We start from the raw sequence: 17,174 nt of genomic DNA, 5'->3' as shown, positions 1-17,174 counted from the left end.
GGTCTTGCCACGTCAAAGAGGAAGGTAGCATTGCACTATAGGGAAGACTTACTAAAACTGGTGCACTCAGAATCTGGTGCAGCTGTGCATGGTAGCCCATCAGCTTTTTACTTCAGCTTGTTCAAACCGCAAACATTTTTTTCTGCAGTAAAATGCATGAGGGGACGTGCATGAATTTTAGGGTTGTACTAAATATTTTTTTAGTCTTTTAATTCTGCCTTGGCTTTCACTTTAAAGGCCAAAGCATAGACAAGCCCTTACTTTGTACAGCACCACAGAATATGTTGAAGGTACATATATTATAAATAGAAATGAAAGAAGGAAAATAAAATGAATACAACAATAGGTAGCCTTTGGCATTTCTATAAACTTGCCGTATTTTAAGGTGTCTGTCAATAAAAACATAATACAGGAGCTTGGTAAGGCATAAAACAAAAGTTGTTTAACTGACAATAACAAATGGAATCACAATTTGAATCCTTTGTATTTAAACCCACTTGCTGCCAAGAATATGAAGAAGAATTTGTTCTGCTGATGTGTGGCCATACTATCAAAAAGCATGGCCCCAAGCTGCCTTAACAATAAAATATCATATGATAACAAAACAGACATAGGTTGCACCCTTCAAACAGTGCCCTTGAATGCATTGCTAAAATCTCCGAGCTTTGCAGATTTTTCTGAAAAAAAAAAAAAAAAAAATCACTGCAGAGCTCAACACTGTGTGGTTAGGAAAGAAGACTGGAGGACTTTAAAAAGTCTATGTTGGGGGTTGTCATAACTCAGAGTGTATGTAGTCTGTCCTTGGAGGCTCACTCGGTTTCATGAAGATGCCTTCCATTACTTTCCAGTAGTTATGCTGACTTGCATACATCATGCCGTGCACTTCTCTCTGCCCATTTATAGGACGACCATACTGTTCCCCTGTGACAGACAGCAACATGTTGGTTGACACATGTTTGAGCCGCACCTCTTCATCCCGCTGCCAGTATTCTCCATTGCAGAGGATAGTCCAGTCATCTAGGATGTCTCCTTCTCCATCCTCTCCAAATGCACTGACCTCCTGCACAGAGTAAAGAATACACACATTTAGTAGAATAATGAACATGATGTACCCCAAGGCCTCTTGCACACAACCATAATCATTTACGGGAGGTTTTATATGCAGGATCTTTCTGGCAGAAAGATTAGAGAAAGAGAGAGTAAAAAAAAAAAAAAAAAAAAAAACTTAAAGTTACATTCTGTAGGAACTCATGTATACATGCACCTTTCTGCTTGGTATGGCTGTTGTGGATGCTGACACAACATTAACCCATCACTACCATGCATTTGCTAGGTTCTACTCCAAAACAAAATTTGCAATGCATAGCACCTTGCTCCTGCGCTCAGAAACAGGGCCCCCCGACCACTCCTATTACGGAAATCATACTTGGCATCCCCAATGGCTAAGGCCTTGCTGCCCTCTAAGACTGGGGTGGTCCACTGCAAAAAAACAGACAGGGCGCACCGGCCTAGCGCATTAGCCTCAATAAGGCTTTATTAGTACAAAGTAAAAGTGACTACTCACAAACGATGGTATAAACCAGCATATCAAATCCGAACATCAGGATCAATTTGTATCAATGTCCACGGTCCTTGATGAAATGACGGCTGAATCGTTTCGAGGCTTCGCCTCTTCCTCAGAGCTGATGGGCCATGTCAAGACCACCAGTTTATATAGCAAAAACAGTTCATGCCTCATCTATGGGGCCTTACAAAACCCCTCTCTCATGGGTGTGGTTGCAATGGAGATGTTAACCCCTACCACACACACTATTAGCTTACAATACTGCTGATTCATAGTACTCAAACATTATGACAAATGTCCTGATTAGACATGCAAACAATATGTCCACAATAATACATTAAAAGATTAAAAAAAAATTCATTAATTAGAATATATATATATATATCATCCGCAGCATCTCCATGTAACACGGGTGGGCACAATACAATTAAATAAAATCAATTCACTGATTTCATTTGAAACCAGTATGAGATAAAAAAAAAAAAAAAAAAAAAAGTCAGTTTTATGTTTTGTGGGGACAGCGGGTATATGGTGGGCTGAGGTGCAAGGGATAGAGAGTGCTCATCGGCTTAGTTTGTCGCTTCTAGTACTTTTTTTTAAACTGTCTCTCGTTCATTTGTATGGACAGACCGCAATTTAATGGAGGCGGAAGTTGCAGGAGACGGAAGTGACGAAGGAGGCACTGACGTCACGGGTTTGTAACACATGACGCAACAGCTATTCGGCATCCGGCGGCGTGCGTTCCACGCATTTCTATTCTATGTTACAAGGGGTAAGGGGCTCGTAAAGCGGTGTTTAAGCCCCATTACCACATTAAATTCTCCAAAATATATTTAAAGTATATATACTATGTGTATTCACAAAGGATTGGAGAATATATGGTTCACTATAAAGCACAGCAGTATTAGTGCATAGATACGAGCATGGCTACATCCGATCCCCAGCAAGGCCCAGAGTGACATTGATTTCTACTATATATCTGCCATCATACTCCATGACAGCATCTCCCTTGACTGGTGTGGATATGTTCTGCTATTAACCCTCCCCTTTTCTAATTAATGAATTTTTTTATCTTTTAATGTATTATTGTGGACATATTGTTGTAACGCTCTGGTTGGTTATTTCATGAATTGGATCTACAGCTGCAGAGTTCCACTCAGCAGTCTTGTAGAGATATGTCAAATCACCTGATTTAACTCTGACTCATCATAGTGGTTCAGCCTGGTTCAGTATGCACATGCACAAACACTCAGCAAGCGATGTTATAAGAGTGACAGGTACTAATGCAAGTAGCAGTGAATATGATACACTGCAGATATAATATAGGTTCAGCGGTGGAATAGTAAATTGTAATGACTAGTGTTCTCAAGAGCTAGCAATCAGACACGTCAAAGCAGGTGGTAGGTAATAGTAGACAAGATGTACAAGAGCTAGCAATCTAGTTCAGCAATGCAGGTAATAGGTATTAGTAGCAAAGTGTTCAAGAGCTAGCAATCAGGTTCAACAATGCAGATGACAGGTATTAGTAGGAGTTGCAATGGATAACACATATGTTAGTCTCCCCCATTGGGGTACTTATCCTTATAGGAGTGTGGAAACAGGTTGGTAACCGATGTGAGAATCGGATAGGGCTGGTAACCGATGTGAGAATCGGATAGGGCTGGTAACCGATGTGAGAATCGGATAGGGCTGGTAACCGATGTGGGGTTCAGAGGTAAGCACAAACAGAGTTACAGGGTAACAGATAGTAGTAGACACAAGAGCTAGCAATTAGGCTGAGACATGCAAGTAACAGATAGCATATGTGGTCTTGATAAGGGAGTTCCCCAGTGGGATACTTATCGGATCTTCAGGATACAAGCAGCGGCTAGCAGAAGGTAGAGAAGCTCCAGTCGGTCCAGCAATGAGGTACAGGGTCACTGGCAGCTACAACATTGTCGGTTTAAGCAACTCCTCTGAGCGGTTGCACCAACACCCTCTTCATCCAGACCAGCAGTTCAAATAGGCGCCATGAACGGCACCCGATAATGACGTCACGGCGCCGTCAGGCTTCACCACGCCCACATGCGTTCCACCTGACCAACTGGTGGAACGCAACCCGGAAGTAGGAAACCCCGAGGGATCTTACAATTGTTTGCATGTCTAATCAGGTCAGTTTGAGGACTTGAGACCTGCTTGATTAAAATTAATTAAAAACTCGACTTGACTTTGATTTGGTATTCATGACTTGAGACATGACTTGGACTTGAGATATATGACTCGAAATGACTTTACTTTTTTAAGTTATTAAATATTTGCATTTTCTCAACATGTGTTAAAGCAAAATGAATGTGCCTGTTATGTTTCTGACACCACAGTCAGTTAAAACACCTCAGCGTGTTCTGATTTTTAGGACGCTGGCTGTTTTACAATGGAAATACTTAATACAATGTTTTTAGTGACTGTGGTGTTGAAACATGACCGGACGAAGGATTTTGAGCTGTTTGGGCATTCAAAGTGTTTCTTTAATATGCCAAGAAAAAAGCACTAAGCAGTTTTGTTAATGTTGAAAATAAAACAAAACCTTTCCTGACCACTGAATTAACTGATTTAAAGGTGAAAATTGGGGTAGATCAGTATTTTGACTTGATTTGTGACTTGACTTGCTTGACTTCTAGCAGGGACTCGACTTGACTTGGTTGTTTTTTGCCACAGTTACTTGGGACTTGCTTGAGACTTGAAGGTTAAGACTTGAGACTTGCTTGTGACTTGCTCCCATGTCTGGTAAGCTAACAGTGTGTGTGGTAGGGGGTTAACATCTCCATTGCAACCACACGAGGGAGGGGTTTTCTAAGGCCCCCATAGATAAGGCATGAACCATTTTTATGCTATATAAACTGGTGGTCTTGACATGGCCCATCGGCTCTGAGGAAGAGGCAAAGCCTCGAAACCCGTCATTTCATCAAGGACAGTGGACATTGACACAAATTGATCCTGATGTTCAGATTTGATATGCTGGTCTATACCATCGTTTGTGAATAGTCACTTTTACTTTGTACTAATAAAGCCTTATTGAGGATAATGATTTGCTAGGTTCTGGCTCAGGTTATCCAATAAAATCTTCACTACCCCCAAAGTAGATGTGGCAATTAGTGACGGCACTGCTGACCACCTCTAACCTGCTACAATCTTTGCAGATACAAGCAGTCAGCTCCCAGCACAGAAATTCTTCCATAACTAATATTTCAGGCCTATGAATAACCAAATCATCATGGCATTCTGAGCTCCGACATTGCATCTCCCTGCTGCTCAGCACCCCCTGCACTCCTGACTGTGAAACTGCTTGCCACCCAGCATCCCTACACACTAACACACTGCACTCAACTATGAACCTCTCCGACACTCAAATTTCCAACGCCCTTTACACTATCACACCTCCCAAGACATTGCACCTTTCTGCCAACAAGCACCCCTACCACTGTACTCGACGCTCAGCACCCCTGACTCTAAACCAACAACCCACAGAGCAACAGATTCAACTTAGTATAAAAAAAGCTATGAATTATAGTGTTATTTAACAAGGCATAGTCATAGCCATGGCTGCCAATAAGGGGGCACCAATGGTCCTCCTGTAGAAAGGCATCAGATGTGGGCAGGACAGGGAGGAGGATCAGTGTGGTGGGAGGGCAATTACAGGAACGATGCCCTGTGCATTTCTCTGCAGCAGGTGAAAGCCGGTTTCTCCTTCTCTCCCTCTTACCGGCTTTTAGCTGCTGCAAGGAGAGACACAAAGCAGTTCCTGTAATTGCTCCCCTCACCACACTGATCTCCCTTCCCTGTCCTGCCCACATCTGAAGCCCCCTGCTATGTGCTCCCCCACAGCTCTGTCGGCTGAGTGAGAAATTGGGCCCGTAAACATTGGCCTTTACCAGCCCCTTCCTTTAGTGAATGAACACAGTGTTTACTATGCTTCAGTTCATTATTGAACAGAAGCCTCTGTCTGGTGTTCATTCTTCTGCAGTGCAGCTGAGTCTGCAGAGAAAGGAATTGAATAATCTGTGAGAGAGAAAAACAAACTGTAAAAAGTTAAGAACTCATTCACACAGGTTCCCTGGCCCATACAATGTGAATGAGTGGCTTGTTTGTGTGGCTGGAGCTGTCTGTTACTCTATGTGTATGCAGCAGCTGTATGAACACAGTCGCAGGCCCTAATTTGACAGGTGTGGTTGAGTGGCACCAAATACACAGTCAGAGTTCAGGGGCCATACAGTTGTCAGATTGGGACCTGCGGCTGTGTTTTGTACCGCTGCGGTGTCTCCCCCAAATGTAACGTAGGCTGCTTGCACACAGCTCCAGCCACCCACCAAAAAAAAAACTCTGCTTTGCACTGCACAGGCCCCAGCACTCATGTGAATGAGCCCCAGGACCTAATTTACACACAGAACTTTATTACCTTAATACAGTTGTATCCTTTAGATTTAGCAGGAATGTTGAAAGCTATGTTTGTGTCCGCTAATGATGATTTTAGTGGATCAATTTTTTTGGGGGGGGGGGGGGGGCCCTGTCAGGTAGGCTGTATAGGGCTCTGATTCAGCAGCCCTGATCACATCCATAAGAAATGTTTCAATTACATTAATTCACAGCCTGCTATATACGCTAATGAAGTAATCTATACAATTCTGTATTTATTAAATATGGAAGATCTGAAAATCTAAGTAGTATGGACATACTAATGCAAGGAATATACAACATAACCAATCAATCTATACATTAAAACACTAATGCAGCTTACCTGGTTTCCCGATAATGGAGAGGTGAAGTGATGACTGTGAAGGTTGCGCCCAGTATTGACATGTGTAAGACGGACAGATTGTCCACATTTTATTAGTGTTCCTCGCTCACACACTGTGGAGGTTTTTCCACGGATTCTCCAGTAACTATTGCCATCATCTGCAGTAGTGACCCCAGTCACTGACTGCTGACCACTGCCTAAAAGGGAAATCATAAATGAACAAACTAAAACACTGGTACTTCACTATTTTAATTTTATTTAGTTGCCTAGTACGCTAACAAACATTTTTAAAGTGGAACTATACTTACCTCGAATCCAGCTATGTCCAGTCCCCGGAACTCACTGCCAGTCGCTGACATCTTGGCCAGGCCAAGATGAAATCACTCCTGCACATGCACTGGAGTTCCATCAAATTCTGCAGTGAGCTGTGCCGGTACAGGGGCTGACAGGCAGGTAGGTAGCTTTAATGTAGGTGAGAACAGTCTCTTCTGCATTTAAAATCCTACCTGCCCACCCATTTTCACTTGAAGGATAACAGTGCAACTTCCTGTGGTCTATTCCAAAAGAACCTTTGCAGTGGAAGGGTGTGTTTGCCTTTGCCAAGATACAAGGTAAGATAAAAGGTAAGGCTAAGGACTCAGTTTAAAAATGTTCATTTTCCAGCAAGCAAGCTTGGTCTCGCCTAACAAGACCCTGTCTGGTAAAAAAAAAAAAAAAAAAAAGGATTTTTAGACTTGTGTTTTTGTTACTTTGGAGTACAGTACAGGACCCAGGACTATTTATAGATCACCCCTAGAGCGTACTCATAACCCCACAAACCTTTTTTTTTTTTAGCAAGCGAGTAAGTACAACACAGAGAGGAGGGGCCTGTACAGTACACCAAGATAAAAAAAAATATATACAGGCAAGTCAAAATTCCTATTGACTTTAAATAGAACAGTACCGTATGCAGGACTTGTGGTGATAGAGCATGGGACAAACCAAGCAATAAGCTGAAGGGCGGGCAGCAACATAGCAAGCAGAAATGCTAACAGATCTGCAAGAAAAACAAGGGTTAAAGAACCGAAAAAAAAAACAAAAAACACTTAGCTTGAAGCAACTTGCAGCTGAAGTTCAGATCAGTCAAGGCTTTAAAGTCCACCTAGTAGAAAATGAGGCCCCTTTCACACTATCCGTCCATCGGACGGATTCCGTTTTTCTCAGCGGGGGATCGAGCCGCCGATCCCCCGCTGAGCAGGAGGATGACAGCTGTTCTCCGCGCTGTGTGCGGAGACAGCTGTCAGTTCCCCATGCATCTCTATGGGGGAAATCGGATGGGAACGGATCGTTGTTCTGTTCTCATCCGATCCAAAATAGGGTTTCCATCCGTCCAGATTTGACGGATCGGATGTCAGCGGACATGTCTCCGCTGACATCCGATCCCCAATAGAGATGCATGGGGGGACCGTTAAGATCTGCCAAAAAAACGGACAGGAGGATCTGAACGGTCCGCCTGTGTGAAAGGGGCCTAAGACTGTGTGGTGGGATTGCAAAAATAACAAGATGCTTAATGCTGAAAAGCCAAAAGAGACAATGGTCTTAGTGGAAAGGGCACCGATAGGGAAAGGAGCAACTCTTCCCGAATGAGTGTAGATCTTGGGGAGGAGTTGCCTGACCCATCTAGCAATGGTGTAGCAGGAATCAGAATGCCCTCTACAAGGACCCACAGGTAGGACAAAGAAGAACTCAGGCTGGCCAAAAATGATACCATTTTCTTTCCTTCCAACACGGATGGAACGCAGGGAGCATTCTCGCCCAACAGAATACAATAGTTACTGCTGGTGGCTATAGCCTCTGGCAGTAATCATATGTAAGAGAATCTGAGATGCTGGTTGTACCCAAGGTGATCGATCAGCTTGGGTACAATCAGCCTGCCCATACATGGTTAGAATCTAGGCCAGTCCCTGCTGAACTGGCCAAGATTCGAACAGTCTATGGCCAGCTTCAGTCTTGCAAACAGTGGCTGTGGTTTTGTCTTGTGGCAGGACAAGGGAAGGAAGTAAATTTGTCATCATCAAAGAAGTTGTAAAGTTAGGAAGGTTTTTTTTTTATCTTAATGCATTCTATGGGCCTTAAGGAGACATTATAATGCAGGCACTAAAGGGGTCTTTTAGGCTAAACGAGGCTTGTCGCTGGTATGGTGCGCATTTTAGATTTAAAGTGAGGCCTGGCCCTAATGCGGTGTCCATTTTGAGATTTGGAACAAGGCTTGGTACAGCGACGAACATCTTCGTAAGGATGAATGTCCAGCCGTGCGGTTTAATTGCTGCCTGTGCCCATCTAAGCCTTTAGGCGAACATATAAAAATACATCAAATTACTTCATGTAGGGTTTTGGCCCTTTGAGATAGTAATTTGTTGATAAAAAGCATCAGAGCAAGCCACGTAGGTGAGGTCATCAAGACTCAGAAGTGTCCCCAAGATGGAATTTGGCTGATCAATCTGTAGAACACGGTTATTTCTTTTCCCATACATGTGAGTGCATCTTTTTAATAAAAAAAAAGCGGTGCTTGATTGATGGAGCATGGGTCTCCTTTTACATTTTGAGTGCACGGACAGATGTTTGTAGCCAAAATGAACCTTTGGAAGTGTCCTGTGAGATCAAAAATTGAGTCGTTTTTGTTGGCTTTTTTGGCAACTACGGAACATCTGGAAATACCCTAAGCCCATTCTGCCACGAAGTAATGAGCTTTGAAGTGTGATGATGATCCATGCGATATATGACGGCTCCAATAAATTTAAAAAGGTTATATATTTTTGGTAAGCCTTTGCAAATAAATCCCTGATGAAGACCTTTTTTTCTTCACTAGTGTGGGAAACACTGTCAATCTGGAAGTGGATTATAATAACACACAAGTTGACTTGGAAATTTGCAGACGTGACATATTAAAGTATTGGTGTTTTTGCATGATATGCACGTTTGGTGTTTTTACCTTTACTGAAGCACAGCACATTGTTATTCAAATATTGTTATTCAAATATTGTTGGCTAAGGTAGATATCGCCTAGAGTGCCTTCAGCTATTTAGTTCACATCCACTGGTGTATCACTAGCACAGTTTTACATTAGAATATACCATTTTGTGCCTACAGTTTGTGTGTTTCATCACTGACCTTTCACTACTGAACAGTGAGAAGTGGGTGTGGGTAAATATGGATTTTTTTTTTTTTTTTTTAAATAATCTTATTTGTTTAATCGCCCCAGTTTTTCTACAATTACCCTGCTCCCTCTGTACAATCCTCCGGGCACAAGGGGCCAAATCTGTATGCCACGGAAGCTGGGATGCTCCACGTTCATAGACTTCTAGACAGGAATGTACTCCTCACAACAGAAGTGAGTTATATTGCAGCACTGGAAATGCCTATGGATGCCATCTTGGTCCACTTAGGCTGCCATGCACCCTTCTTACTGGCCAAGAACCCTCTGGAGCCATTTCTACCCCAACTCATCACCACCACTAAGCAAAGAGAGAGGATAGGCAGAGCAACACAGGTCAGGTCACCCCCATATTTTCTGGAGGAAGTGAGTTCCAGCTGTAAGATAAAGGACCCAAGGATGGGTAAACATGGGGAGGACACAATTGGGCACTGGATCTGACTACACTGAGGGGGGCCTAATAACCACAGTAATCAGGGCCAGGGAACATGGCAAAATTTACGGTGTACTTCTGGAAGGTTGGAAACACAAATCAACTAAGGACCAGGGGAAATAAGAAGCTTTTAACTACTTTGTTGGTGTGTTCTGTTGAAGGTGGAGCCAAATCAGTTCTCAAGTAGCTCTCTTGGAAGAAGTTTTGGGAATACAGATGTTACGATGCCCACTTCTGAACAGTCAGAAGAAAACACAATGAAACTGGGGACAAGAAGGTTGGAAGGACTTTTAAACTTATTTTGGTTTGAGTTGCCTGTTGAAGGTGGAGTTAGTCTCAGATAGCTGTCCTGGATGATAGATGATTAGGGACAGTTGTTTGTACTTCCCAGATAACTTTTCCTATGTTTGAAACACTAAATGTAGGAATGCGAACAAATCCTCATATTAGTGTCCCTTTAAAAGGGTGCTAGATAGTGACAGCCATTATGTGGCACAAACATCAAAAGAGAAGGTGTCTTAATTTAAAAAAAATTAATCGGAAATTGTAGCCAGGCTCCTGATGTTGCATTCTGACAAAACATGTAGGGCAGGGCTTCTGGTGACATAACTTCTGCTTCTTTGAACGCACACTGGAGAGCAAGGCAGTAGTTTCAGTTTCACTTTAGTTACAGCTAATGTTTTTATCTATGCAAGTGCAATACTATTTCCAAGAGAGTTTAATAAAAATATTACACAATGAGAGGCTTTCCTTTTGATGTTTGTGCTACATGTCTATCACTATCAAGCGCCTTAAAAACCACAAAAAGGTGAAGGGCCCAACGGCTGGACCATAAAAAGGGACTGAGGAACATTAAAAACCAGAGGGAAGACCCAAAGCATGACATGCCGGCAGAAAAGAGCTGTTTGACTTCTTTTTATACTAGGAAGTCAACATCATCAATGGAGTGCGGTATGTATACTAGGGACAAAGAGGAGGAAGCACACTAGGTTTACAACACACTTCTGTCTTTTGGATTTCATTTATGCACAAGTAACTTTATTCACATAGTAACTCAAACAATAAATAAAGGACATGGTTGCATAAATATAAGAATTTGTTTGCATGATTGGGACATTATATGTTAGATTGGTAGCAGCTTTGGTTTGAGTGTTTTTTTCTTTGTTTTGCCATTTGCACACAATATAAACGAGCATGGGCATGCTCTAATGTTTTAAAAAGTGGTAATAAACTCTATATACTAGTGGTGCACCGAAATTTCGGCCACCAAAATTTTCGGCTGAAAATGGGCCTATTCCATTTCGGCCAAAAATGGGTTAAAGATGCTGATATTAATGATGGCCGCCACGGGAGCAGGTTTCAAAAGTCCCGCTTCTGGCCTGCAGCCCACCTCCCGGTGAGGTCACTACTACGACTATGTATGAATGAACTAACACACCGGGCGGGCGAGCTATAACTAGGTGAGCCCTTCACTTCCTATCAGGGAAGTGAAGGGCTCACATAGTTCTAGCTATCCTCCCACTCGGTGTGTTAGTTCATTCATACACATAGTCGTAGTAGTGACATCACCGGGAGGCGGGACTTTTGAAAGGAAGGACACAGGAGGAGCGGAGAGTTTGCCTGCCTGTGACATGGAGGTTCCGACAAGTAAGGAGATTGCATCATTGCGGTGGGGAGGAGCGCTGAGGCAGGTTGGGGGGGGGGGGGCGCTAAGGCGAGGTTACCCATTGTATTTGTATTATGCCGCATGAGAGGGTTAAGGTATTGCCACTGCTGGTCACTGATGCATTAGTGACCGACCAGTGGCAGTTAATTAACCCCTTTGTGCTTCATTAGTGCAACTAGTAGTAGTGCAACCAGTGTTAACACTGACACTGGTTGCACTACTGCAGCACAAAGGGGTTAATTACCTGCCACTGGTCGGTCACTAATGCATCAGTGACCAGCAGTGGCAATACCTTAACCCCCTCATGCTGCACAATACAAATACCATTGGTAATTAAATTAACCACTTGCCAACCCGTCACATATACTGCGACAGGGTGGCAGCTACAGGTGTACGTTGCCTGTTTCTGGCGTATGCCCCTGTTCTATTTTAATATAATTTGGGGGAAAAAGTAATTTTCGGTTTTCGGCCAAGGGCATCCTGCATTTTCGGTTTCGGCTCCCGGAATTTTCATTTCGGTGCATTCCTACTATATACAAAAAAATAAAAATTCCTCCTGCAAGGCAATCTTATAATGCGCTAGTATGCATCGCATACTCTCTGAATGGATGGGTAGAGAGGACGTCACTCCCACACATGCACGCGGGCGTCGCTGTTCATGGCACAGCCCTCTGATGGAACGTCACAGGTATGCCGTTCCTTGAGGAGCACGTGTGTCGGTGATGTCACCGCAGCTGTCACAGTAAATATCTTCTAAATGGTGCAAGTATAGGTGATATTCCTGTGCTGAGTGCCTTTGCTTTTCAGGTTTATGTCATTTTGTTATGAGCACAGATATATTGCTTTGCTTTTATAGATGATATTTACTATACCTATAGGTAAGACCTATTCCTTAGTTTAATCCCACTTTAAAAAAAACGCAGGAGTATCAGTGTGCATAAGGCCTTAGGCATTTGACATCTCTGGGAGTGCCACATGCCTGTGTTCCCTGCAATGGTTCTCTCCTTTGACTCCTAGGTCACTATAGAACGCATCAGTCACATAAGGGCTGGAGGACAAAACTACGCCATTTAGGAACACATTTACTAATTACAGTGCTGTGCTTAATAAATGTGAGGCGTTTATTTTTTAAAAATTATTGGTATGGCTGTGCACTTCTCTTTTATTACCTGATCCTTCATTTCACTAAATTATGGAGGCATGTCTAGAAAGGAATGAGAATGATATTTTGAAAAAATGAACATGGTCACCTTCAAAATATGCACCTTGTAAATGTACATAATGCTCCCAGCTATTCCAACCGCCCCATTCTTCAAAGCATCCTGGATGTCTTCAAGTGAGATGGTGTTGAGAGCCTATGTAGTGGCCCTTTGGACGTTATCCACTCTACCTAACTGGTGTCCCTTTTAAATCCTTCATCTTTGAGAATACGAAAAAAAGTCGCAAGGAGCCAAGTTGGGACTGTAGGATGGATGGGGAAACAATGTGATGTGACAGCGAAATCACTGTGACTCGGTGCAGTGTCGTGATTAAGGATCCAAGTTGAGGTGATCTCAGGAAGCACACAATAAAAACAATTGGTCTCAAGCGACCAAGAACTCCCAAACCTTTGATTCACAATTTGACCAGCAGGTACAAATTCCTTATGGACAATTCCAGGTAAATAAAAAAAAAAAAAACAATTAAGTCGACTTTGATTTGCTTGTTCGAGCCTTCTTGGGTTGAGGGAATTGGGGGGGGGGGGGGGGGGGGGGTGTATGTCATTCTGAACTTTGTTTCTTCGGCTCAGGATCGTACTCAAACACTCAGGATTATTCTCCCATGATCACTTGACTCCAAAAATCAGGCTCTCTTTCCAAACAAGTCAACACTGTTCCTTCTGATCAGGTGACAAGTTCTTTGGAACAAGTGTTGCACACCTTTCTCATGTTCAAATCGTAAATGATTTCATGAAAAATTGATTGATTTGGTAATCCCTTTTCCTCTGCAATCATTCCTCTAGTGAGCCTTCAGGCATGGTTGAGAACAAACCTCACAGCATCCACATTCTGTTCTTGACAAAGAGGGGCATCCTAATTGTTGTTAATCTTCAACACCTTATCATCCTTCCTTGAAGGCCTTGGACCATCGGTACACCTGTGCAGATGATAGTGCAGCTGCTCCATACGTTTTTTCCTCGCCATTTCCAAAATTCCTGAGGCACTTTTACCCAATTTCACACAAAATGGTATTGTGTACCACTGTTCTAAACTCGCTTCAATTCAGGGTGTTACAAAAAAGAATGTATTGACTGTGAAAGGGCTGGAATGCAACCAATCAGTTTTCTAACAGATACCTGGCATCCCACCCCAAGTGACCTTGGCCAGCTTCTCCCTTCACAGAGCCCTTCTCGAGCGTAGGAACTTAATTCTCATACTCTGAACACACCTTGTATATTACTAATACAGCGACTCATTTTCACATAAAAAAAAAGTAATCTCCAAAAGCATTTTATATTTCTTGCTCCTGTCCTCCTGGCAACAAAATGCATATAGCACATTCTACATAGTGTTGCTCTGCTGGTAGTTGTCAGCATCCCCTTCTTCACCCATGGCTAAATAAAGGCCAATATTTACTTAGTGCTGATTGACAGTGCTCGTCTTGGGCACCAGACATGCATGACCACTAGGAATGCAGCGGAAGGGGAAGAGTCAGTTCCCCTGTTCCGCACCCCTCTGAAGCAGTGAAAAGCTCAGCTAGATCCTCCACATGGCAATCTAGCATCATTGGTTGCTAGGATGCAAAAGGCTGGGCTGTATAGCCCCACTGTCGATTGGGCCTTAAAGCATTATCGGTTGTTAGTATGCAGATAGCCAGGCCTTACAGCATCACTGGTTGCTAGGATGCAGACAGCCAGCCTACACAGCATCATGCATTTTCCATAGTGCAGCCAACTCAGCTGTCTGAACCATAATAACCAATAATGCTGTACGGCTCAACCACCTGCATACCGTTGTGGAAATTTTGGTTGTGGACATTTCTTTAGTTAAATAGTCATAATGTCTCCCAGTGTCGAGTTTTACCGATAATCGCTATTTACAGTAATTATCGCTTTAACTGTCATCGCAGGAAAGACTTGTTAGTGAAAACCTTCCATTGGATGAGATGGCACAATACTGGTAGCAGAGAGAGTCCATCGCACGGATCTATGTCCGAAGTTCGGGGCCCTGTACTGCTGGGATATGTTTGCGATATGGAAATTCTTATCATTGTACCAAGATTAATAGATGGCACCTTTTAGTCACATTCGGTGTGACTGAGGGGCTGCTGCTATTATCTTATGCAGATAAAACCACATCAACTGGAACAAATAGAATGGTCACTATCAAATGTGCTTTATATGTGAATCGTGTTTGATGAAGATCCACTAACTGGTAATGGTTCCATGTTTATGGATTGACATGAATGAACAATGAACAGCCATGTGCCCCTTGTGGCAGTTGAGCCCTTTGTTCGCTCGTGTCCATTCATGGGCATGTACTCCACAGTTTCTATTGTGTTTTTTTGAATGTATACTTGTTCTGCGATTGGTGGTCTTGAAGCCACTCCCTGTAACTCGCTTTTGTTAAATAAACCGGATGTGTCCTGGAGGAGTTCAGTTACTCAGAGGGACTCTCCAGAGAGCATCAGATTGACTACAGCAAGCGTGTCTGTTCATTTCTTTGCTGCCAGCGCTTGGAAACCTTTACACAAAAGAGCGGTACAATTGAACTTTTCAGTGCAAGCTATTAATGGAGCTTGGTGCGTGTCAAGTGACCTCTGCCTGCACTCAATACTAGGATTGCCCACAAATTGGGCTTCTGTCAGGGGAGGTGCAGAGAAGATAAAAAAAGCAAGGTCTATAGAATAGATTTTCTTCATATATCAAAAGTTTCCTCAGGGAGGCAAATACAGATATTTAGCAATAGATGTATGGACCTGAATTCAATTTTTAATGTTCATACGAGTTATTCCTTATAGTGTATACAATTTTTTTTTTTTTTTTTTTTTTAGGGGGTTAGCTTGGAAAAAAGGGGGGAGGGGCAGGGGAGTGCCTTGCCATCTTAGGCTACAGGGCTGTGTGCTTCTCTTGATGCTCACAATGTCAGAAAACACTAATTTTAGATGAATGCACATCCTCTATTAAAGTACATTCTCTGTCTACACATCTTGATGGACGCACAAAAAAAAGGTGACCCTGGATAGTTTTTTGAAATGTTGGCTACTATGAACTAGTAAACTACAATATAATAAAAATGATTGCTTTGGGGTTTAATATTGCTTTAAATCCTCAGCTGACTATGAGGAACACGAATGACTGACATTTGTATAGTCCATACAGACATGACACTGCTTACCAAGTGACGTCACCCCCTGCCATCTCTCCTTACCTGAGCCGTATCTGACGTCATGGGAGTGAAGACGGACGTTGTGTTTGGTGTTGAGCAGCTTCACCGCGGAGCCGCATGTTACCACAGAGAGCTCAGAGGCGAAGCTCTGCGGAAGCAACAACGGGGTGATGAAGAGCAGGAGAGAGCCTGCTCCTTCCTGCGCCTTCATCATCGCTCTCGCCGGCCGGTGTTGTAAAATTTTGTCGGACCCGTGAAAAAATCGGACCTCGTCACTTCCGGTTATGGGAGTCTCAAGTGCGCATGCGCACAAGACATTATCTTGGTTTGGTAAACTTATAACACATAGCGGGCAGCTGAATGAGAGGAGGCGGGGCTGAGGTGGGACGGAAGACACCGCCGCGTCATCTGCAGAGCTGAATAGAGGAGGCGGGACGGAGGTGCGGCCGTGTAATAAATGCAGGACTTTAGCGACTCCTTCTGTTTTATTATCTTTAGTAATTATCGTATTATTTACCCTTAGGATTTCATTACATTTAGTATTTCTTATTTTGCATTATAGAAATACTAAATGTCATGAAATCCGAAGGATAAATAATACGATAATTACTAAAGATAATAAAACAGGGAATCGCTTAAGCCCTGCATATATTACACGGCCGCACCTCCGTCCCGCCTCCTCCGCCAGCTCTGCATATGTGCCTCCGTCCCGTCGCACCTCAGCCCCGCCTTCTCTCAATCAGCTGTCCGTTCTCTGTTATAATTTTGCCAAACCTCGAAAAATGTCTTCTGCGCATGCGCACGGACGACTCCTATCAACTGTTTTGTGACGCTCTGTCACCGGAAGTGACGAGGTCCGATTTTTTCACGGGTCCGACAAAATTTTAGAACACCGGTAGCACACTAACGTAGGCAGGATGCCCCGGAAGTGCAACTCCCACCCCCTCACCCATCGGAAGCCGTGAGGTCCGTGCCGCCATTTTGGTTACTGGCAAAATCAGCAAACTCTGCCACCAAGCTAATTACCGTCTGTGTTATCAAATAAACTGCGACTTATTTTATTATACCAAGGACGTTTCTGTCATTGTAAATGGGACGTTGAGAGGTATTATAATAACAGCGAGCCGTGTAGTGCATTCAAACCACTGACGCGACAAGTCTCAATCCCCTGTAATCCCAC

The 17,174-nt window shown here is 43.2% G+C and overlaps 1 protein-coding gene across 1 annotated transcript; it reads right to left on the bottom strand.

The window, feature by feature from the left end:
• Positions 1-693: 693 nt before the first annotated feature.
• On the bottom strand, positions 694-16,214 carry SDF2 (stromal cell derived factor 2). Its single transcript, XM_082246882.1, has 3 exons — positions 16,037-16,214; positions 6,336-6,532; positions 694-1,060 (listed from the first exon to the last, which is right to left on the bottom strand). The coding sequence occupies exons 1-3, from the start codon at positions 16,206-16,208 to the stop codon at positions 773-775; spliced, it is 657 nt and encodes a 218-aa protein (XP_082103008.1). The 5' UTR covers positions 16,209-16,214; the 3' UTR covers positions 694-772.
• Positions 16,215-17,174: the final 960 nt, after the last annotated feature.

Source organism: Pelophylax lessonae, assembly GCF_965119305.1.
Source record: "Pelophylax lessonae genome assembly, chromosome: 2".
NCBI classification, from domain to species: domain Eukaryota; kingdom Metazoa; phylum Chordata; class Amphibia; order Anura; family Ranidae; genus Pelophylax; species Pelophylax lessonae.
Note: the sequence above shows the minus strand (reverse complement) of the source record. Positions and strands in the feature narration are given on the sequence as shown.